Below are 25,292 nucleotides of genomic sequence, written 5' to 3'. Positions count from 1 at the left end.
ACGGTAGAAACTATCATCCAATGAAAGTAATTTACTAAGAAATTTAAACGCTCAATTAATATCACTTGTTATTATCACTTTATAAAGGTTAAATTTATTTGTTTCAAAAATTGTGCATTGAACTTTAAAAAAAAAAAAAATAATTCTTCTTTAAATCTAAGAAATTGTCATCATTTCGAATGGCAAAATAAATATATCAAATAAATTAATATGCATAAAATGAAATTGCAAAAGATACAAATTTATAAATAAATTTGCATGCAAACAAAGTAAATAGAAGTTACTTTTCATCATAATTCTTATAAGCAATGATATAATTTTAATTTGATATCGATGATGAGAATTTGAATGCTCTTATCACAGAGCTAAATGTCATTTGAAAGTGTTTGTTTCTGTGGCAACCATATTAAAATCAGTAGACAGCAATATTTGTGCAATTTCTATTTCAGATTCATTAAAAATTAACTTATAATCTGATAGCTAAGATCATTTTGTCATATCACTTTTACTGAGCAACGAGACATTGAGGAACGGAATGTCATTTTTAAATAACTGAATCTCGATGATAAACAAATTCAATCTTTTTCGATATTTTTACTTAAAAATTTAAGTTTTAAATCTGATATATAAAATTGAAAGGAAACTGACCATTTTTTTTCGAAAATTTGACTTATTTTATTCAAAATGTTTACATTGTGATAACTCTTTCGAATTTACAGATTTTTTTTTTTTTTTTTCAATATACAATTTTACTTTTAATACAATAAAAGCGTTATTTGCTTATTTTTACGCTTTTACACTTTCATGTAATTTCAGAATCTGAAAATTCTCCTAACACACTGCAAGTATTTACCTGTATTTACCTGTATATTTTATTCTGTGACTTGCAGTATTTCAAATTTTGCTCAATTCATTGAGAATTTTCTTTTCTTTTTTTTTTGTTTTTGGTTTTGCCGAGAATGAATAAAACGTTTGAAGAACTTTGTGCTGAAGCATATCATTTACAAACAAATTTTCTTTTTCAATCGATTCAATTTCTCTTCGTCATTTCCAATATTACTGGAATTATTCTTATGTTATATGTTTCCATCAATATGATCACAAAGAAGGTCAAACTTTAGATAATAGTTACTCATTTGATTAGAATTCTTCAAATTTTTAAATAAATTTTTTTTGCATTTTGTTAATTTATGATTCATTCCTTTTCTCATTAATTATGACTTTATAACTTTTGATTAATAATTTATTAGATTTTCATTTTTTTTGAAACTATCATTTCATTACCAATTGATTTTAGCATAAAAAGAAAAAAAAAAGAGAAAATCAGCAATTTAAAAGTTTTAAATTGAGGTTTTCATTTCTTCCTTTTTTTTTTTTTTTTTTTCAGATATTTCATATAAATATGAGAATTTTACTGATAAATTTGCTGGCTTTATTGCTTTTCCGATCGTTTGTAACCATTTTTCGATCTTCATCTTTTATCTACCGTATGTTGGCTTACAAGGTTGCATTTATCTCGAAATTAAAACGAACCAAATTTTGCATTTATGCCTTCTTCAATTACCTTGAGATTTATTTTATTACTTTATTTTATTACTTTGAGATTCTATGATAAATTAATTCTGTAAACAAATTTCAATAAGTTGCAAGCGAGAGTAATCGATTAGATAATTTTATTACTTTATTATTACTTTATGATTCTATGATAAATTAATTCTGTAAACAAATTTCAATAAGTTGCAAGCGAGAGTAATCGATTAGATAATTTTATTACTTTATTTTATTACTTTGAGATTCTATGATAAATTAATTCTGTAAACAAATTTCAATAAGTTGCAAGCGAGAGTAATCGATTAGTTAAATCTACCATTTTTAGGATCCATGTCTCTTTCTAATGGACTCTCTCAAGTGCACTATTCTAACCAGTTTTGGTTCAGCACCTGTCAAATGTCTTGCACATGCATTTACTGCAATTACAATTGAACGATTTCTTGCTATGTGCTTCTATCAACGCTATGAAAAATGGAAATATCCAATTGCTCTTGCATTTATACCACTTACGGTATATTTTTTCAAACATTCATACTAAAATTTGTAAAGTTTTTTTTTTGAACTTTTAAATTTAAATTAAGTTGAATTATTTAAGTTGATAAATTATGCATAAATTCTGTGATAAAAAAAATAGTATAAAGGAATGAATTGCATTTCAGAAAAAAAAAAAAGATTATAAAATGTGTCAATGAAATGGAAAATAAATGAAATCCTAGAATAGATATTGAAATGAATTTAAAAAAAATTAATCGTTTTTTTTCTTTTTTTTTTTTTTTTTTTCAGTGGTTCGAATTTGTAATGCAAATGAAAAATATAATTTCAAAATTTCACGAACTAATGACACACTATGAAAGTCAGAAGACGTATAAAAGTTATTGCTCATCGATTACTGTCAACAGTATTCCATACTTAAAATTGATACTCGAAATACCAATTTTAATTGGAGTATTCTTTCTACTTCTCATAACACGTATTATCAGCAAGAGAAAAATGATGTTAGAATTATTTTTACTAAAATTGAAATTTAAAAAAAAAAAAAAAGAATTGAAATAATTGTAATCTAAACTATTACCTAATCGATATAAGAAAGAAAGAATTTTACATTAGTAAAAAATTTGATTTTTTACTTATAATTATACAAGTTTGCTTATAATTATGAATTTGTAACTTAGTGGGTTATATCTTCTCTTCAAATAATATCTTTTAATTTAGTCTTCAAATGCGAGCATCAGTTGATACGTTATCATCACGATATCAAATCTGGGAAAATATGAAAACATCGAAGACAATGTTTATCGCAACAATAATGTTTATCATAAGTTCCTTCTTCAATCTGTCTGGAACGCTATTGTTGATATATTTTCCACCACCTAATTTCTTGAATTTTGCAATTTTCAAAGTAAATAATTTTACTGCAAATTACAGTTAGAGTTTAAAAAAAAAAAAAAAAAAAAAATTGTTCCTATCATTTGTATAAATTTCATAAAATATTCTACACTAATGTTTAGAGGATTATAATATTTCGTGTTATTGACAATGGTTACTTATACTAAAAAGAAAAAAAATGATATTAAAAAGAATTGTTTTTTTGCGAAGCTAAAAAGTAAAACATAGGTTACAAAAAATAATTTTAATGTAATAAATGTTATTTTCACTAAATTTAATTTGAACTTTAGAATATTTGTCATCGCATTGCAGCACACTGTCACACTGTCACGTAATTACAGGAAATGACAAGCTTTGCATTGACAATATTTATCAATGCCATATCAATTTTATTCATTGTCAGAGTGGAACAGATGCATGATAAGACAATTAAACGATTATTTCATTGTGGATGTTGTTCGTCTAACAAAGTGGGTGACAAACAGATGAACCAGCCATTGTCAGGTCGACAACATATCGAAATTATCGAGCAAATGTGGGAAAAAGAAATTCGCAAATGATTTTTTTTTCAGCAAATTTTTCAGAAAAAAAAAGAAAAAAAAAATTTTTTTAACAGTTGAAAATATTTGATTTTTAGTAGTGTTTGCGCACTAAATTGTAAAATTTTTCAAATGTTCGATCATTAATTCATATTTAATTAATCTAAGAAAAAGTATCAATGTTTTAACAAAATTTTTGTCTTTCCTTTATTTTATCATTTCATTGTAACAATTGTTATTCTTTCCAATGCAGAATTTATTCTTTGCTTTGAATAAATTTATTGCATAATTGCAATTCTGAAATCAGATATTATTTTCAATAATTAAAATATTTCACATTAACTTTAACTCTTTCATTTATTAATCCTTAATTAATATTTAACTCTACTACCTAAATTTGCCTTTGGTTGTAAATTAATCAATTTGAGTTGTGAGCTAAACTTTAGAAGCATTTAAACTAAAGCTATGGATTTCAAATCATAGAGTATAGATTTAATCTGGCTATTTCTCTTGCATTAGCAGTTAATATATTAACAAATCCTTGTCATTTGCTATCGATTTTGCGTGAAATTTGAGCTTGTCGGTGGTTTCTTATAAATTTTTCTCAATTAATAGCGAATATCCGGAAAATTATGCATTATTATTCATTCGGAAAGAAGAATTTCTCTGAAAAGTTGCACGGATTGGCGGTAAAAGCTTAGTTGAGGTGGCGGTAAAAGGATAGTTAAGTGGCGGTAAAAGGATAGCTGAAGTGGCGGTAAAAGGATAGTTGAAGTGGCGGTATTTTTTCATTTGTATAATACGAACATCTTTTTTTTTCTTAATTTTTGTTTCTTGCATTGTAAGGGAATACAGTTTATTTTTCCTTGTACTTTCTTCACTTTTCAAAAATATTCATTGATCGTTTCAACTTTACAATTTAAAGTTATGATAACAATGATATAAGAATTTATCATTTTTTTTTTTTTTTTTTTTTCATATTTATCAATTGCTCTTTTCTACTTTACTTCTCTTTTGAAATTGACTTATATATTTCGTTTTGCAAAAGCTTTGGTGCCAAAACTTTTTAATTTTAAAATTTCAATATCATACTTTACTGACATTTTATCACCTATTGCTACCATTATCGTTTTTTATTGCAATATACAAATTCGGTTTTACCCAACAATAAAGTTAAGTGAAAGAATAAATGGGTAATAACCCATTTCTTTTATTTAAAAACATACAAATTGCTGATCAAAAATTGTTCTCGATTTCTCGTTTCATTAGCAATTCAACAATTGTTTTGAAGTTTCAACTATCTAAAAAAAAAAGTTAAAAAGGTGTGTTGTCAACTTCCTTGAAAACTTTTCTTTGTCAACTTCTGTGATGAAAATCATTAGATGGTTGTTTAGCCCCAAGGTAAGCAACCTTAGGGTTACATCCAAGCAAAATTTTAAAATAAAATCGTTTCTTTTTTTTTTTTGTTTTTGTTTGATTAAATTGCGCACCAATTTATTCTTTAATTCCTCAAACTATCATTTTCAGTGCATTAAATAATAGAATTAAATTTTGAAAATATTACATTCTATTTATAAATTTTTTATTTTTTGATAATCGATTTTCTAGTTATCAAAATTTATAGATTAATCATTTTTGATATATTATATACCGTTTATTGTAATCTTTGCTTATTTTAATTGATTATCAATGTAATCAAACAGATAAAAATTTGAAATTGTTTTTTTTTTTTTTTTTGTGAACCGAATTTTAAAAAATCGAACTTTAAACAAAACCATTAATGCGAATAAGCTACAAAATTTTTCTTTCTAGACATCGTTATTAATCTATCAATAATATTATCAATTATTAATAGCTGATTTTCAATCATTAATTATTAATAATTAATTTTCCATTCCATCTAATAATCACTAACAATTACTAATATTACTTTCTCTTTCTTTTTCTTAATACATTTAAAAAAAAAAAATTTTTTTTTGTTGTTTCTAATATTTTTCCATTAACTTTTGCTATATGATACTATAATTCTTTGCATTAATCATTAATATTAATAAAAGTTTATTATGCATAAAAAAATTTTCGTTTTTTATTTTTTCTTTTCGAAATGAAAATTTATATTTGCTTCAAATGTATTACTACTATTCATTTCATTTTCTTTTTGAAAAAAAGGAAAAAAACCCAATTGTTTTTTCATTAATTTTATTGTCGGACAGAATGAATTTGTATATTCCAATAAAAAAAAAAAGATTATTTTTAAAATTTTACTTTAAGTTAATTGCTTTTTATATTTTTATGATCTAAGTTATTTGATGTTATGTCTATTAAATTTAATGTTTATTGCAATTTTTATTAAATTACTATTTTATTTTTTCATATATTAAAACAAAGAAAGGTTCCAGCAATAGTCTTTTGCATAAATTTCAATCAAAACAAACTCATTAATATCGAAAAGCATTTCAAATTTAAATTTTACATTAATATCATTGACGTAATTGAAATATTTCCTCTACTTTTTTTTCCTTTTTTTTTTTTAGCATTTTTAAATAGCTCTGAGAAATGAAATAAAACAAAATATGCAGCCGTCATTCCTATGAATAAAAACAAATTTGCCAACTAATTTTTTTAAAAATAAACGAAAAAAACTTTGTCAACGAATCAATTTACTTTTTTCTTGTCATATGAAATAATTTCATTTTTCAATACCTTTTCAGTTGCTAATATTAAAATATTCCTCAATGATAACTGATTGATTTTATTGATTTTATCAGCAGCAAACAAATATAAAACATTAATTTTTCATTTTCATATTAACTGAAATAAACAATGATAATTTTATCAGTAAGAAAAGGTTTTTTTTGGTTTTTAAAGGCAATTTTATCAACAAATGAAAGTTCAAAAAACGAAACGAAACATTTTGAAATTTAAAACTAAATTCTAAATCAAAAAAGAAGGGAAAAAAACGAAGGACAAAGAAAACTAAAAAAGATTTTGGAAAAAATAAAAAGAAAACTACTGCTATATACTTTTTCATTGATGAAAAATTAAAAGTAAGAAATGAAAAAATAATTTAAAATTGTAACGAAACAAAAATTTTTTTAAAGTTAAACTTTATTTATTCTTAATAAAATGCTATAAATTGACCCAAATAATGATGGAAAAAGAAAATTATTTATTAATTAGATGATAGTTCCTAAGTACTCTTATAAGCGAGGACTGCAAAGTTTATCTGAAAAATCATAGTCATTGAGATCAGCGTATTTCATATCGCTCCGCGCAGTCTTCATTGGGAAATTTAGCGATTAACGGTTTCAAGTCTGGGAGTTCCCGGGGTTTCCGCGTATTAATTAGGTGTGAATAAAATATGGAATCATTTGCTGGAATCATAACGATAATATCTTTTTTTTTTCTTTTTTTTCTCGCAAGAAAGACGTATATGAAAATATTACGGTAAAACGTGTCGCTTCATACATCTTACCAGATGTTTCATATTGCGGGTTAACTAGTACGGTTATTATTGTCATTTTGTTTTTAATTGTTAAAATTAACTTCCTACGTAATAAGTCATTGAGTTTTATTTTACTAGTTTCAGGTATAAAATGATCGATTTAGTTTAAATAATTGTGAACGAAGAGATTTTACTGGAGGACAGGTGTATTGCATCAGCGAAAAGAAAGGATAAGCACGAATATAAAAAAAAAAATCTATTTCGAAAACTCTTCATAAATAAATGATAAATTGTATTGGTATGTTAAGTCATTATTTACATGATTTTCTTATTTTTGAAAGGTTTTAGTGAATTGTATAATGCTAGATTTCAGTTTTATTTTCATTTTTCAGACGATGTCTATTCGAAGACGTACAAAGAAAGTGGATATTTCGATGCCAACTAATTTTGAGCACCGTTATCATGCAGGATTTGATCCGGTTACCGGCCAATATCATGGTTTACCGAAGGTTTCTTTGGAAATTTTTTGAAACATGTTGGAGCAAATCCAATTTTGTAATCTTATTAAGGCATTTTCTTCTGCAGTTTTTGTTTGTGTATCTAGTACATTTTCATATAATAATTTATGGCAAACAATGAAGTTAAATGTTTATAATTTTGCTGGACGATTTGAAAAAGATAAGTGTAAAAGCCTTGGTTTCTTATAATTTTGTCAGCAAAGTAATTCGGTAAGGACATATATAATCAGAGTTCTCTTAACTATATCTTTTTCCTAGTTTATTATTTTCGTAGCAAAATTGAACTTTTTTTTAGCAGTGGCAAGCAATAATAGGTATAACTCCAAATAGACGTGGTCGTCCACGACCGATGGTTGATCCCAGTTGTATAACACCGATGGAAATAGCAGAAATTAAGACAGTTGTTCGTGGAGATGTGCCACAGTCGTATCATAAGTATTTTAATTTTAACTTGAATTTAAAGTTCGAAGTATTTCATAAAGGAAAACAAAGTGAAAGCTGAAGAATAGAAGGAAAAAAATTGTCCTAGGAGATTTTATTGATTTCAGTTCTCTAATTTTTAATACTTTTGCTATATACAAGAATAAATGAAATTCAGAATTTCATTAATCAAGTTTCTTTTTTTGAGTGAGTCTCACTATTCATTTGCTTAGTATTTAGATTTTAAAATGCTAGTATTTTCATGTATGCCAATATGTACGTATGACACGCAAATAACTGTACACAAATAATTACAGTTGGTGTTATGCAATGCCTGTACTTCAGAGAAATCAATTTCGGTGGTATGCCAATGAGTAGTAAATTACGAAAAGATCGTAATAATTTGCAAGATGGTGTGCGGAATGATTTCACACGGACGTTACCTATCTCAGATGCATGGACAAGTCTTCACCAGCCGTAGGTTTCGTTCGGTTCTTCAAGAAGCTATGGTGATTAAATATGTAGTTTTATATAATGTAATTATCCAAATTATTACATTTCTAAATGATATGTATTAATTTTGCGTTCTAATTTCTTAATTTAAATCGTTGTTTAGTATGCAACCAAGGCGTCACGCTCAGCAGCATTTATCTGTTAATTTTCAAAGACCTAATCCAGTAGAAATGAACTTACCTCGTACCTCAACATGGCACAATGGTAAGACGTTGGGACAAAAGCTTTGAGATTTCAAATATTATTGGTGGAGAAAGGAAAGAAACTGACTTTTAAATAAATACTTACATACTCGAAAGAATATAAATATTTGTAGGCTGTTGTATCTTTTCATTTAGCTCTTAATCTTCTCAGCAATGTTTTATGTTGCTTTTTGCATTGAAGGCTTACTACAGTCTGTGCATTTGAAACAGAACTCTTCGTATTCTACACAGTGTGATCTGGCAAATGCCGTCGAAGTATATCCGGAAAATTATGCTTTATTGCAGCAGTCGAATCTCCTCTACAGTAGTGGAGTGGGTTCCTTAACGCATTTTTTTTTTTTTTTTTCATGAGCAGTTTTTTACTCACCGTAAATGGAACATAGCAAGATATGAATAATTATCACATCTTAATATTTTTTGTAAAATACTAGTCATAATTAACTGCGGAATCTTGTTTCATTTAAGCCTATTTGATTTTGTTCTTTTTTTATAGTTTCGAAATAATTTCTGATGTTCACATACTAAATTTCTTGGGTGAACAATTTCTTCTTTTTTCTTTTTGTGTGTGTGTTCCATATTTTCATAGTTTTTATTATCGGAACTGAAATATTACTGATGAATTTTCTTTGGATTTTATATTTCACTTTTTGAATTTTTTAGCTACAAGTTGAAATGAATCCTCGGCCATCGACATTAACACATAATGAAGCGTCAGCATATAGGCCTAATAATTCAACGATGCATAATAATATACGGCAGAAACGAGATCAGTCTCATAATCGATTATCTCATGATGAGGTTTTTTGAAATTCATTTTATTTACTTTCTTTTTTTTTTTTTCATTAGTTTTGGTTTCTTCCAACTTCTTAAAAATGGATAATTTCATTAGCCAAATAACTAGCTTTCAGAAGTCTTGCTTAACAAAATTTTCGTTTTTAATAAAAGATTTGTCATTCTTGTTTGATTGTGAGTAACATGGACTCGGAATAGAAGGGATATGAATGTAATTGAGACGAGGATAGCATATGAGTGTATAATCATCATTGCTCAAATAGTCATCATTTAGCTTTCTATTTCATAAAAATACTTAAAACGATTATTAATTTAGTTCCGTGCTGCACTGAAGTTGGTTGTATTACCAGGAGACCCTCGAGCGGACTTGACGAATTATACACAAATTGGTGAAGGCTCTACCGGTACTGTAGTAACTGCACATCAAGTAAATAAATTAATTCAGTTTTCTTTTCTTTTTGTTTATTCTTAATTTGAATTCATCATCGTTTGTTCCTTCGTATTTCATATTTATTACTTTTTGTGTGGCGTAGTTTCTGGATGAAATGATTTAGTAGAACAAAAACAAGCATTATTTCATGCTTCATATCTTTGCTGTTTTACATTCGTAACATTATTATCAAATTATTGCATTTAATTTTAAATAGTTCTTGCATTTTAGATATCAACTGGAAGGAAAATTGCTATAAAAAAGATGAATATTTTGAAACAGCAGCGAAGAGAGTTGTTATTTAATGAGGTAAAAGATTGGAACTATTTAAATTAAACTTACTTTCCACAATTTCATGATTTCTCTGCATTTCTTTTTTGAAAGAAAAATATTTTTAAGGTTTTAATTATGCGTGATTACGAGCATCCTAACGTTGTTGAAATGTATGGTTCCTATTTGGTAGGTGATGAATTGTGGGTACTGATGGAATATATGGAAGGCGGTGCACTAACTGACATTATTACCCAAATGAGGTTTGCATAACTGGTTTTGTAACAAAATTTCAGTAAATATTTGGTAAAAATTTAATGGCATTTATTTTTCTGTATATTCAGTAAGCATGGTTTGATATGTCATGAATTTTCTAAAGCAGGAGGAGTATCTTTAATCACTTGCATTCTAACCATTTTTACTCTTTATTTCAGAATCGATGAACCAGCAATAGCAACCATTTGTGTGCAATGCTTGAAAGCGCTAGAATATTTACACTCCAAAGGCGTCGTACATCGTGATATTAAAAGTGATTCCATATTACTCACAAAAGACGGTGTAGCAAAGATTTCTGATTTTGGTTTCTGTGGTCAGTTATCGGTTGATATACCACAGCGGCGTAGCCTTGTTGGAACGCCATATTGGATGTCACCGGAGGTTATTTTACTTGTTTACGCAGCAATTTGTACTTACTTTTTATTTCAGTGGTACTTTGTAAGCAAAAACTATTCAAATTTTAGTAGTAAGAATATATAATTAACAGTCGTTCTTTTTCTTTGTTTGATTCATTTGTTTTAAAATTATAAAAATAGTTGCATCGCTTAAGCAAAAAAGAATTTTCGTTCAGGTAATAAGTAGGTTGCCATACGGTACCGAAGCTGACATTTGGTCATTAGGCATAATGGTCATCGAAATGGTTCAGGGAGAACCGCCACTTTTTAATGTTCAACCTTTACAAGCAATGAAAATGATTCGTGATAATGGACCGCCAAAAATTAATGAACCTGTGAACGTAAGTATTGTGCTTTTTTTGCGTTTTGAATTCTAAATTTAATGTAAAATGGTTTGTAAATTCTGCAGGAAACAACAAATTAGTGGTGACTCAAATAATGCTGTTTACTGTTCATTTCGCATTTTTTCATAGGTTTCACCTGAATTAGCTTCATTTATTTCGCAAATGTTGGTTCGTGATGTGAAACAGCGTGCTACAGCATCCCAACTATTAAATCATGAATTCTTGAAGAAAGCTTGCGATCCATCAGTAATATGTTCAATGATGAATATCACTAGAAATCTCGAAACTGTATAGTTCACGTGGAAAGAATAACGTAGTTTTTTTCTTCCTTTTCATTCTAGTCATAAGGTGAATTTTTTTTTTGTATAATATGTAACCGATTCATAAATTTTACAGACTTCAAAACTTAGTCAATATTACGTGATTTATTTTGAAAAAGCAAGCATAGGATTCTTTCTAATGATATATTTCTCCAAGAAAAAGGAAAGAAAAAAGACAAAGCATTAGGTAATTTATATCATGAAGATTTCTTGTTTATCAATAAAAAAAATATATGAGTTTGCACATCAATGTCCAATTGTTTTTTTAATCAGTATTTTAGAGTCATGTGTACAAACGACATTTGATGAGATCTAATGTAAATTCTCTGTTTTATGCCCTCTTTATAAGGCTTGAACAGTGATTGGTCTGAATTAATTTTTGATCTATTTCATATTATATTTTTTCTGATATATTTATAGTATTATCCTACTCGATTAATTACTAATTTATTTTTTGATTTTTCATTCGTTAATCAATTAAAATATTAAGTAGAAAAGTTTTTATTTGTAATATGAAGTCACTTATGTTTATAATTTATATTGCTCTTTTCTTAAGCATTCTATTTCTCGTCTTTCCGTGAATTATATTCCCAAACTGTTTTATACTACAAGCATTTTGATATTTCCAATTGTTATTCTGTATACTCATATGTCTGATTTCGATTTTTACCTCTTTTTCATATTTTTTTTTTTTTTTATTTTTTAAATTTATTTATAATATTATTCTACTTCTTTTCCTTTCCATCAAGTACTGCGTTATTTTTGCTACCTTTTTCTTGCCTTAACAAAGTGTCTTTTTTATATGCATTTACTTGTCTTTTTATATGCATTAGTTTTAAGTAATTTTTTTATGCTCATATGGAAATACTTTTTTGGCTGTAGAGGACGTATTGTCCGTCACTGTGTGCATTTGTGTTGTTTTTTTATTTTATTTTATTTTATTTTATTTTTTTTTTGGAAGCGCTGCTTAAATTCCCAGTATGCGATACAAAAATATATCATTGATATTCATTTTAGTAAAGTCAACAATGTAAACTTAAACCTGTAATGCAACCATAAGTCTTATTCATAATATAATAAATGAAATAAAGGAATAATAAAATATTAGGATGCTTCATCCCATCTGTATTATAGAGGCCATTTTGTACTTAAATGTTTGGAGTATTTCAAATATTTAACATATGGTCAAGTTCTCAATCTTTTGAGATGGTGTGTCGAAGTTCCATAAGGTTAGATGTGGAATAAGAGAATCTATAAATGATCTAATTTAATTTAACATTTTTCTGACTTGAGATAAGTTTCAATTTTCTGGACCATATAATGAAGCTTCAAGTTGAAGCAATGCATGATAAGCCGGCTTTAGAATTGAAACCTATGAGTAGAAGTTAAAAGTGAATGAATCAGTTATCCGGATTCGAAAAAAATCTGTTGCGGAAGTTGCAGTCATTAAATACGGTTATTGCTACTGCAGAAGTAAAACTTTATTAGACCCAATTATATGGAATTTATTAAACGATTAAATTCTGGATTTACAGCTTGAATCTCTCACTTTATATTTGATTACATTTTTTTCAATTAAGTTCAAAATTTATTTATTTTTAAATGAATTATATTTTTCTCACGTCTTTAACACTTAAAAAAGAATTTAGAAAAAATTAGAGTTTTCTTTTTTTGGTATTGAATTCATAAAAAATATTAGGAATTATCGGAATTTCTTAAAGATCCGTGTCTAGAACTGTGATCAAATTTAATTTTAATATTAAAAAATAATTGAAATCATTTATAATTGCAAATTTAATAATTTTCTACATTGAAAGTTTACTTCAATGATAAGAATTAATTAGATATTTGGGTATTTTATTTTTGAAATGAACCATAAATTAGCTTTAATGTTTTTACAATTTATACTGTTAAATAAAACATAAGTAAAACTTTTTTTTAATTATATTTTCTGCAATTTTTATCTAAAATGAATTATACACAAAATTTTTTTGCATATCAAAAACTGTATTTGAAATGAAATACAAAAAAAAAAAAAAAAAAACTTTTTGGTTTATCACAAAATGCGTAAATGTAATATTTTATGGAAATTTTTAAATTTAATTGCATAGCAAATCCACGTTAAACATTAAAAATATTTGTTTTTTCTTTTTACAGATTGAATTCTTTGCTATTCTTTCTTTTTTCAAAAAATTTTGATCAATTAAAAATGAGAAATACTTACAAAATAATTAAAATAATAAATTGTATTATAATATATTAATAGTAACATCAAAAATTTAAACTAATCAAATGTAAACAAATGTATAATTTTGCAATTCTATCAAAATTGAATAATTAATTATTGATTTGAAGGTGGCATAGCTATTTTAATAACAATGTAATCCTATTAATTGTGATAAATATTATATTAATCTGATATGGAACATAATTTATTATCAGCTATGTATAATTTGAAAGTAAAATTTGTTGGCATAAAATTAAAATTTAAAATTTAAATTAATCTTGTCATATTAGTCAATAACGATTATTTGCTTGTAAATTTTAAAAATAAAATTAAATCATTAAATTTATTTTAATAAGCCATTTGATGATGTAACAATTGTTACAAAACCTAAAAAAAGATTTTTTTCTTTTATTTTTTTTTGAAGATTATATAAATTTTAATGTTTAAAAAAAAATATTAGCAATTAATTTCTTAGTTACCTTTTGTTTGATTTATTTGTTAATTAATTATTTAATGATTATATTTTCTTTTATTATTATTATTTTTTTCAAATGACTTTTCATATCAGTTAAAGTTAAATTACTGAAAAATTCCTTTTTTACCTTTTTTTTTTTTTCAAATTATTCCATTTCACTCGTTTTTTCCTCCAACTATTTTACCTTATCATTTTTTTCTCTCTCCCTCTCTCTCTCTCTCTCTCTTTCTCTATTTTCCTCCTTTTACTATATTATATGTATTAGATTATTTAGCAAATTTTACAATGATTCATAGTTTTTGAAATTTGTATTTTTTTTTTCTTTAGCTCAAAATTTTCAAAAAAAAAAAAAAGGAATTAAAAAAATTTTTACTCAAAATTGCTATAATTATTTGATAGAAAAGAGGCAAAAAAAAAAAAAAAAGAAAACATTCTTAAATTTAAGATAGCATTAACAACAACAAATAACAAAAACAAGAATTTAAATTATTTTACAATTTTAATTTTTTTTTTTTTGGCTAAAAAAAATTTTTGTTGAAAAATAAATAAAAGCAAAAAAAAAAAAATAAAAAAAAATTTAATAAAATAAATTGATAAAATGATTAATTTCACTAAATAAACATCACATTGCATATGATTAAAGTTAGAAAAAAAAAAAAAAAGGAAATTAAAAAAAAAGAAAATTAAATTCCATAAAAATAAAATAAAATATAATTTGCCTTTTTTTTTTTCTCTCTTTCATTTTCATTTTATTTTTTTTTTTTTTTTTTTAATTCGAAATTGTATGATTGTAAACTGGATTTTTAACAATAAAATTTTTTTTCAAAAAAAAAAAAAGGAAACTAAGTTTTATATGAATGATAGAAAGAAAATGAAAATGTAATTCATTTTTCTTTTTTTTTTTTTTTCATTTTTTGAAAATGATACAAAATTTAATAGCAATTTTTACGCATAATTTACAATCAAAATAAAAAGGAAAAAAAAAAGTGAATAAAATATCTGCATTTTTAAATTTTTATAAAAATTATTTCAAAGGGAAAAAATGCAACTAAACTGGCAGTAAACTAATTTCAATTTATTCATATTTATTACTAAATAACATCAACTATGAATGAAATTTCAATTTCATACATTTTTATTATCTTAAAGTATTATTTAAATTTACTTTTGCTATCAATTATTTTCTTAGTTGTAACCTAATTCTTAAATACTTTTTCGAATTTCTCATATTTTTGAGTGTTAACTGAATTTTTATTTTTATTATTTAATCCATCCATTTATTTTGTTCCCAGGAATATTAAATTAATCACTTTAAGTGAATTTTATTTCGTTTTATTCAAATTTTAATGCGATTTGAAAATGAAAAAATCAAAGTATTTCTTAGAACTAAAATGAAATAATTGTTAGTTTTATTAATTATTATTAATTATTTTATTGCCATTATTATTGTCAGTAATTTTGATTGTTTCAATACTAACATTGTTATTACCATTGATTGTTACTGATATTGCTGTTATTACTATTATTATTATTATTATTATTATCATTCTTGTTATTAGTATTGTTATTATTATCATTATTATTATTTTTATTATTATTATTATTGTTGTTACTGATATTGCTGTTATTATTATTATTATTTCTATTTTTATCATCATTGTTACTCTCATTATCATTATTACTATTATTACTATTATTATTAATATTAGTATTGTATTACCTTATTACATTTATAAACCATTGCTATTACTATTCAACGGCCTCTGAAAATGATTTAAATAATTGTGTTTGCTTTTTTTGTGAACTTCCAAAAAATATAATTTTAGCAATTGATTCAAATTCCTTAGTATTTCAGTACTTAGTGATAATTCCTTTCTAAATTATTTTAAAAAGTTAGATTACACATTAATTTATATAAGAAATTAATACACTTTATTAAAACGTTAAAATGTGATTGAAAAAGTTTGAAATTAATGTAAAAAATTAATGTTTGTATTGATTTATTATTTTTTTTTTTTTTTTTGAGTTTCTATTAAATATTAGATATCGCTGGATAACTGTAGAATTTAGACTTCAATTTAAAATAATGCAAAAAAAAAAATCGAATAATCAGAGTAGAAATTCTAACTTTAATGATAAATAAAATCCAATAAATAAATAAACAAAATTAATGAACAAATAAATGATAAATAAAAATTCCAATTCTAATTTTTGATGTAAAATTAACTTTTTTTCAAATATCACAAAATTGAAAATTTTCATCAATTTTACGCTTAAAATTAGCTTCTTCAATGCATAATGCTGAAAAAAAAAGTATTGAAAAATTAGTAATTTATTCTTATTTTTTTAATTTTTTTAAATTTACACATTTTACTTTTCTTTTTTTTGCAATTCACAAAAAATTTACAATCGAATTATTTTCTATTTCCTTTTTTCTTTTTTTTTTTTCAAAGATTTACAACCAATAAAAATGTTTTCTTAACTTTTTTTTTTCGTTTTTGTTTTTGTTTTTTTTTTTTTTTTATTTCTTTTTGGCAAAGAATTTTATTCTAATGGGAATAATTCATCAAATCGATTTATTTTTACTTTTTTTTTTTCAAAAAAAAAGGCAAAAAAAAATTTGGAACAAACAACAAATAAAATTGTCACGAATTTCAATCCAATATTTTGTTTACATTTATCAATTTCCACCTTTTTTTTTTTGCATTGTTGTCATTTAAGTAAAATTTTGTTTATTTTACATGCATTTTTAAATATTTATGAGAATGAGAAAAAGTGGACAGAAAGAAACTTTTTTATTTCAAGAAGAGAGAGAGAGAGAGGGAGAGGGAGAGAGAAAAGAAGAAAAAAAGAGAATGGGAATGTTATTTGTTGAGAATTTCAAATGTAATGCGTAATTGCTTGTTGATTATACAATAATTTTAATGTATTAATAAAATGCTTAACTTTTACGTCTGACATATTTGCTTATTAATTATTTGCTACTACTATTATGTTAATGTTGCAGCAAATTTTTGTTAGAGTAATTATTGTTATTGACAAATATACGTAGCAGTAAATATTATTAGTATGAAAAATTGAGAATGATTAAATTGATAAAAGTTTAACCCATTTATTTAATTATTAGTGCTATTGTCTGTGTATCTAATTAATTAATTAATTAATTTATCAGAGTCTTAATTTACTATCATCTTATGTCATTATTATTTTTTTTTTATTATATTATGTTATATGTTATTATTTATTTGTTTTATTTATTTATATTGCAAATTTTAGCGTTATATTCTATCTTCTTTTTTTTCCCCAAGCTGTGGGTAAAAGATTTTTGATGAAAATACTAATTTTTTTAAAAGTAATAATTAAGTAACTAATTTTAAAAACAATGTAAACTAATGATTAAATTATAAACATTCAAATATTTTCTTTGAATAATTAAATAAACAATAATAATTCATAGAATTGTTAATCGGAAATGTTTATTGCATCATTTATTCGAATTAAATTTAAAAAAATGAATAATTCTTGGAAAATTATTGGAGAACATTTATTTCTAATTATATTTGTTATACTAATTAATAATATCCCTAATTAACTTTTTTTCTATTCCCTTTTTTTTTTTTTGTTAAAGTGTATTATTATATAGAACTAATATTAATTAATTACTTTAGTCTATTGCTAATGAAATAATTCAGAAATTAAAAAAATACAAAATCGATTAATAAATAATTTTTAACTGTTTTTAATTATATTTAGAAAGTAAAAACTTTTCAAAAAACATTGTTTTATATATTTTTTTCTTTTTTATAATTTTGATAATCTCATTTCAACTTTTTTTTTTTTTTTGCTTTTTAATTGTTTTTAATAATTATTTTATTCCTTTATATTTCTTATAATATTACTTTTTAAAATTATTAACTGCTTATTTGTCTCAATTATTATAAAAAAATAAATTCCATTGCACTTTTCTTTTTGCAAATAATAAAATTATTAATTGGTTTAATTTTTATTAGTTTTAATAAAAAATACAGAAGAGAAAAACATACAAAAGCTAAGTTCTTTACACTTTATTTATTTGTTTGTTTGTTTATTTGTTTACTTCCTTGTTTTTTTTTTTTTGAATAATAAATTGTTAATTAAATATTAATAATATTTAAGCAGTTCATATTTATATGAAAAATTTTATATTATCAAATATTTTCACTTATATTTTATGCAAATTTCAACAACCACTTTTACATTTCATTTCATTTGCTTCAATGCAAACTTGACCCATTCCAATCATTGATTGTAATCCGTAAAACCGGTCCGGTTAATGAGAGAACTGGTCGATGAACAATTCATCCCTCCGCCCATTTCCTCATCCATCCATCGTCAAATGGCCATATCAGATTGACCTGAATCTCTCTCTTTTGTAAGTCAAACTAAAATGCCACTAATGTCACATGTCAACTTTATGTACTAATAACAATAATAATTGTTACAGCAATTTATTGAACTCATTTTTAGTAATTTTTATTTTTAATTCATTAATTTAATTTTTAATTAAATATCAATTGTATGCTTATTTTGTTGTCTAAAATATTATGTTAAAAAAGATAAAAAAAATTGAAATAAGCAACTTTTTAATTAAATGTTAAAATAATGTTTATTGAGCTTAAAAAGAAAAAAAAAAAAAACTAAAATATTATTTTGAAAAAAAATTTTTTTTAGTTAAATTTGAATATGATTGCGCATACGAATATAAATTTCGCACAAAAATTTTTTTACTTTGATATTTGTAATAATTCAAAAATAAAACTAAAAAATAGAAATTAAAAAAATTAAAATGTTAAATTAAAAATGTGAAATATGATAGATATTTTAGATTATAATTGAAAATGATAAAATTGTTTTCTTCTTCTTTTTAAAAAAAATTTATTCTTTTTGTTTTATGTAAATTAAGGAAAATACTTTTTGTATCATTCGTAATGTTATAATCGTACTTAAATTATGGTTAATTTAATCTCAATTAATTATTTTTTAAAAGATTTAATTTTTATTTGTTTTGCATAAATAAAAAAGAAAAATTTTTGTTTCATTATTTTGCTTAAATTTATAATTGATTTGATTTTAATTAAACTTTTTAATTATATACTTTGCAACAATTTTATTTTCTTTGCAGTACAATAATCAATTTTGTGAACTTTCATCATTTTTATAATATTATTTTTTCAATTTAATTTATTTTTATTTTAATTTTTATTTCAGAAGAAAAATTTAAATTACAATTAATAATTAAAAACATTGTTCATTTATTTCTTATTTGATATTTTATAATTTCTATAGATAAATTATTTTTCTTTTCTTTCACTTTTGTTAGATATGTTTGTCATGTATATATTTTTGAAAATTTTAAATATTTTAATTAAAGTTTTAAATTTATTAAGTTGAATTTTACAAATTAGCTTCTGTTATTTATTATTACTTATTCGTTTTTTCTTAATATAACTGAAATAATATGTTATATAATAGTACTGATTTTTAAATTAATTCTTTATTTCTAATTAATTTATAATTAATTTATTTCACCTGTGGTATTAATATGTAATTAAATATATAATTAAATAATTAAATATATTATTGATAAGTTATGATAAGCCATTAATATTTTTATTTATTATACACTTTTAATAAATTATATTTACTTCATATCATTTATTACAGATTTAAATTTCCCTCAAATTTTATTACATTTATTTAACTTTTTCATTCTTCCAATTTTTTTGAAAAAAAAAAAATTATGTTAAAAATTTATTTACTTTAGGAAATATTAACTGACGTTTTTTAATATTTATAATGTTTACGTGAAATACTATTTTTTTTTTTGACGTAAAAATTACAAATAACGAAACGTAATAATAGCGTAATTGGTATGTTAACAATTATTTATTTTATTATTACAATATACTTTGCCACTACAATTTTTTTTACTATTCTTATTGCAACAGTAAAATAAGTAATTGTTAGCGTATCGATTACGTATGAAAATAATTTGTACGTTGAAAAGATTAATTGACGCTTTTTAATAATTAAAATTTTCATGTGAAATGTTTATTATTTCCTTTTAATGCAAAAATTAAAAAATTAAAACTGATAATAAGAATATATTTTAGTACTAAAATAAATAATTATTGTAGTAGTAAAATAAGTAATTGTTAGCATAGCAATTATGTATTAAAATAATTTATACATTGAAAAAATTGAACGACGTTTTCGTTTTCGTTTTTTTTTTTTTAATTTTTAAAAATATTAATTTTAATTTTCTTTTTCTCTTTCTATTTTCAGTTAACAAACAATGTTGAACATATTTGAAATGAAAACAAATATCATGAAATTTACATTTATAATTGCACTTACATTTTCATTACCATCCATTATTTTTGCGGTAAAATTTTCGTTTGTTTTCTTTTTTTTAAAGTTCAAATTTTTATATTTAAAATATTTTCACTTTTAATAAATGATTTAAAAATCTCTGAACTAGTAGCATATTAATTAAATTTATATTATAATGAATGAAAAGCAAGAAAAAAAAACTTTTAGAATAAAATTAAAACGAAAAATATATAAAAATAAAATGTAAAAATCTTTAAACACTATTCTCAAAAAAAAAAATGACAAATATGTTTTAATGTTACTTTTTTTTTTTCATAATTTAACTTTTAATTCGGTGCGCTTTTTTTTTTCTTTTTAATTATTTAAAATAAAAATTTTAAATTATAAAATTTGAAAAAATTTTTCATTTCTATTTAAAATATTTTTGATAAAAAAATATTTTTTGAAAAAAAAAAAAAAAAAAAAAAAAAAGCAAAGAAAGAATTATTAATTATAATTGTCGCAGTGCTATGCAAATGGAATATGCGGTGGAATGGCGTACTGTCAACCGGTACAAATGGCGCAATCAGTAATTTGCAATTGTCCGCCGTCATATGATTGCGGACAGTACGGCTGCTATAAGTTACGTGCACGTGCGTCAAAAAATTTAATGTTATCAATGCTTGATAATGATAATCAATGGTCAAAAAGACCACAATCAATGTTAGAGAGTAAAATGCATGACTCATCGCCATTACTCATACCATTTAATCAATTTAAATATAGGTATGATAGTAATATTTCTTTTTAAATATTTTTTTCATCCTAAAATTTATTTTTCTTTTTGTTTTTTTGAAAATATTATTTTAAGAAAAAAATAATTTTATGAAATTTTATTTTTTTTTAAAAATATTTTATTCAAAAATATTTAAATGAATTTTTTTTTTTTTTTAAAAGTAACTTAATGAATAAATTAATTTTTAGAAATAGCAAACCATTAAGAGCATTAGATGAGCGACGTGTGCTTGCAATGGCATCGCCAACAGCTGCTGAATTACCAATTAAAGGACGAACATTTCAGGTTGATTATTTTTCATTTTTTATTTAAATTAATTTAAATTAGAACATTCCAGGTTAATTATTTTCATTTCTTATTTAAATTAATTTAAATTGGAACATTTCAGATTAATTATTTTTCATTTCTTATTTAAAATATTTTAAATTAGAACATTTCAGGTTAATTATTTTCATTTCTTATTTAAATTAATTTAAATTTGAACACTTCAGATTAATTATTTTTCACTTCTTATTTAGATATCTAAATTAATTTAAATTTTAATAGATTATTTCAATGATTTTTTTTTTTTTTGTTTTTAAAATGCAAAAGATTTGATATTATTTGAATCATAAATTATGCTTAATTTTTCTTTTATATTTAAAGAAAAAATCACTTTAATTTTGATAAAAATAATATTGTGTTTATGTTTTAAAAATTTTTTTCTAATTTCATTTTTAGCATGCATATAGCATTTTAAAAGAGAATAATTTAAATTTTTAAAATTTATCACTAATTTATGTAAAATTAACTTATAATCATGAATAGTAAATCAATGTATAATCCAAATTTCAATCATTATTTTACATTATTACTAATTTAAGTACGAAAATAAATTTAAAAAATAAAATAAACAACATTTTTCTTTTTTTTTAGAAAAAAATCAGACAAAATTAAGAATTGTAAAATTTTATAGTATTAATTGTTAAATGTAAAATATGCAATTTTGTTGTTTTAAAAGGAAGCAAATTTTATAATTATTAAAAATTACTTAAAATTTAAATAATTTCAAGCATTTTCAACTTTTAAAACTATTTATTATGACTGTAGAGGATTTTAATTTCAAATACTGTTTACAACAAATGCAATAATTAGCATAAAGAATTAATTAATTATACATGAAAACATATTTGTGTGCATATAATACATCATAATTATACTTTATAAATTCGCATAAACAAGTTTGTAAATTTTTAATTTAAATATAAATTTCAAACTTTTTCTTTTTTCAAAAAAAAAATAAAAATAAAAATTTCAGGATCCAAATGAAGCATTTTTGGAGTGTTGCATGGATCGGAAATTGCCAGATGCTTGTCTTAATAAATGCAATTTTAATTATTACAATCAACAATCTGTATCTTTTCATATTTTCATTTAACTTTTTTTTTTTTAAAAAAAAAAAAAAAAACTTAAAAAACAAAAAATAGAAAAAAAAATTTTTTTTTCATTTATTTTGCGAAATATTTTTATTATATTATAATCAAACAAAAAAGAGGAAAAAAAAACTAGAAATTTTATAAAACTACAATTGAGTAAAAATTTTTGTTCTTTTTTTTTCTTTTGAAAAAAAGATTAAAAATAGAAATTTTTAAAAATTCAAACAATTTTATTTTCTTTCTTTTTATTCATATTTTAGCCAAAAAAAAAACAAATTTTTTTTTTTAATTTTTATTTTGTAAAATAGTATTATTTGATAGAATCATTTGGTAATCGTTGACAATCTTTAAGACTTTAATGATGATGTAATTGTCATGTTTTGAAAAGATATTACAAATGCGCCGATATGAGATGCTTCATTTGACATAAATCCACTTTCTGTCCTTCTCTTCTTTTTTCTTCTTACCAACAAAATTTAAAAATTCAAAAATTTATATTTAACAAATATTTAATCTCTATTATATAAATATATTTATTTATTATAAAATGACAATTGCTATAGCATTTAAAGAATAAAATTAATGATTGTAAATTTTTATATATTTCAGTTAATGTTAATGTATTTGCATCAAGATTCATGTCCCATAAAAGCAATGAGAGAGATGCAATTTTGCGCTGCGCAAGGTCGTGATCATCGACCATGCTGCTTGCGGAACGGCATAACGACAACATTAGCTGGCGCAAAATGTCTCACATTTTGTGATCAAAGGCCTGGTAAAGCACTAGTTTTTTTTTTTCTTTTTTTTTAAGCATAAATTTTTAAAGTGAATAAATTGAAAATATTCAACTTAATTATACAGTAAAAATTTTTTTGCTCCTTTTAATTTTTCATTACTAAATTTTTAATTATTTTTATTTCATACATTAATACTTTCAGCATTCAAATCACTTGTAAAAACCAAAAAAAAAAAAAAAGACTTATTAATTAATTATTAAATTAATATATAAAGCATATTAGAAATGAATGAAAATGCTAATGGATGATCGAGTAATTTAAATTTAAATTAAAGCAAAAATTGCCTATCTAATTTGAAGATTTTTCGCAATATATCAAATTAATCTGCTTTGAAATTTCATTTCAAAAAAAAAAAAAAAAAATGAAATATAATAAATAAATTGAAGATTTGAAAATTTTCAATATAACATTTTTAATAAAGTTAATATTTTGTTTTTAATTATCAAATATATAAGTATAAATTGCTGAAAATAACAAAAAAAGATTATTTATATTTTTTATTAAATAATCTAAGTGTATCTTATTTGTTTACCACTGTAGCAAATTTATTAGATTGGTAGAACAAAATATTATTTTTAAATAATTTTAAAAACTTGTTGCAAATTTTGTTTTTTATATATTTTTTAATAATTTTATATCATTTTATAATTTAGTTTTTTTCTTTTACCTTAAAAGTTACAGCAATCAAAGTGCTCTATCGATCAGTTCTTTTTATTTACTTTTTAATTTTAATTGTTTGTTTTAGGTCAAATAACACAATTGGATATATCATTTCTTCCATGCTTCGACCGTTTTGAAAATATGAAATCATGTTTTTGGCATGATCTCATCCGATACTTTCGGTGATTTTGATCTGATAAACAAAAATACATATGTACAAATAAATTGACAATGATGAAAATATGAGATTTTCAAATTTTTAACTTTCAAATAAATTTTTTTTAATTAATTAAATTCATTTGCATTCAGTGTAATCCATCGTTTATTTTAATTGGAAAAACATGTTATTTTCAAATTTTCAACTCTTAAAATTAATTTTTTAATTAATTGATTCCAATTTGCAATTAGTATTAATTTATGAGTTCTTATCCATCTTGTTTAGATTAAATTAATACAGTAATTAATTATGATAATTTGTAAAATGTACGTATGTGTTAATGAAAATAAATAACAGTGCAAATATGCTCAGTTTTTATTGATTTGAATGTTTTAATACAAAATAAAAATTTAATTACTTATTATTAATGAATGAATTATGTGTTAATAAATTATGATAAAATTATTGAAAGATTTCATTTTTTACACATTTTTTTTTTCTACGTTTTTACTTTTTTCTTTATTGCAATGCACTGTTTTGTGTTATTGTAAGTATTAAATTTCAATAATAATTAGTAAATATTAATTTACTTTTTCTCTATACTTTATAAGAAAAGAAAAAAAAAAAAGATTTCTTTTTTTAAAACTTTTGTCTGTATTTGTAGCTTTTATTTAGATATAATTGCTGTTTAATAATTTTTGAACTGAATTTTGAAGCGACTTTTTCCAATGGCATATTTTTAAATCCCATCAATTTACCTTTCAAATTTAAATTTGAAAATTTGATAAGTAAATTTTAGCATAAATTTGAAAATTTTTGTGATAAAATTTTGCTAAAATTAAATAAAAAATTAAAATTTTTTTTTTTTGCTTTTTACAAATTAATTTTTTTGTTCTTTTTGCTGCATTGAAAGAAAAAACTTTCCTTTTACTGCTATAAGTTTTAAATTAATAAAACTCATATCATTTTTTTCACATTCAAATACAAACATATATAAAAACATTTTATTGTA

General features: G+C 22.7%; 3 protein-coding genes across 4 annotated transcripts; all 3 read left to right on the top strand.

The window, feature by feature from the left end:
* Nucleotides 1-1,094: 1,094 nt before the first annotated feature.
* Bm635 (Uncharacterized protein) lies at nt 1,095-3,497 on the top strand (the record flags this gene model as incomplete). Of its 2 annotated transcripts, XM_043081456.1 has the most annotated exons (6): nt 1,095-1,109; nt 1,388-1,504; nt 1,877-2,062; nt 2,335-2,546; nt 2,764-2,950; nt 3,279-3,497. In XM_043081456.1, the coding sequence occupies 6 exons, from the start codon at nt 1,095-1,097 to the stop codon at nt 3,495-3,497; spliced, it is 936 nt and encodes a 311-aa protein (XP_042937390.1). The 2 variants fall into 2 exon arrangements, with proteins under 2 accessions (XP_042937390.1, XP_001894555.2); XM_001894520.2 differs by lacking the exon at nt 1,095-1,109 and having other exon boundaries at nt 1,403-1,504.
* Nucleotides 3,498-7,316: 3,819 nt separating this feature from the next.
* Bma-pak-2 (serine/threonine-protein kinase PAK 7, putative) lies at nt 7,317-11,376 on the top strand (the record flags this gene model as incomplete). Its single annotated transcript, XM_043081455.1, has 12 exons — nt 7,317-7,430; nt 7,735-7,874; nt 8,205-8,336; nt 8,476-8,576; nt 8,757-8,887; nt 9,236-9,373; nt 9,684-9,794; nt 10,029-10,106; nt 10,197-10,330; nt 10,502-10,724; nt 10,915-11,079; nt 11,212-11,376. 12 exons carry the CDS (start codon nt 7,317-7,319, stop codon nt 11,374-11,376), a joined length of 1,632 nt encoding a protein of 543 aa, XP_042937389.1.
* A 9,062-nt stretch (nt 11,377-20,438) lies between these two features.
* Bm12761 (DB module family protein) lies at nt 20,439-24,309 on the top strand (the record flags this gene model as incomplete). The annotated part of the gene is made up of 6 exons (XM_001902099.2): nt 20,439-20,528; nt 20,982-21,241; nt 21,440-21,536; nt 22,549-22,644; nt 23,276-23,441; nt 24,209-24,309. The coding sequence occupies 6 exons, from the start codon at nt 20,439-20,441 to the stop codon at nt 24,307-24,309; spliced, it is 810 nt and encodes a 269-aa protein (XP_001902134.2).
* Between the last annotated feature and the right edge of the window lie 983 nt (nt 24,310-25,292).

Source organism: Brugia malayi (genome assembly GCF_000002995.4).
Source record: "Brugia malayi strain FR3 genome assembly, contig: Bm_v4_Chr4_scaffold_001, whole genome shotgun sequence".
Lineage (NCBI taxonomy): Eukaryota > Metazoa > Nematoda > Chromadorea > Rhabditida > Onchocercidae > Brugia > Brugia malayi.
The sequence above is the reverse complement of the archived record's forward strand: the minus strand, read 5'-3'. Positions and strand labels throughout refer to the sequence as shown.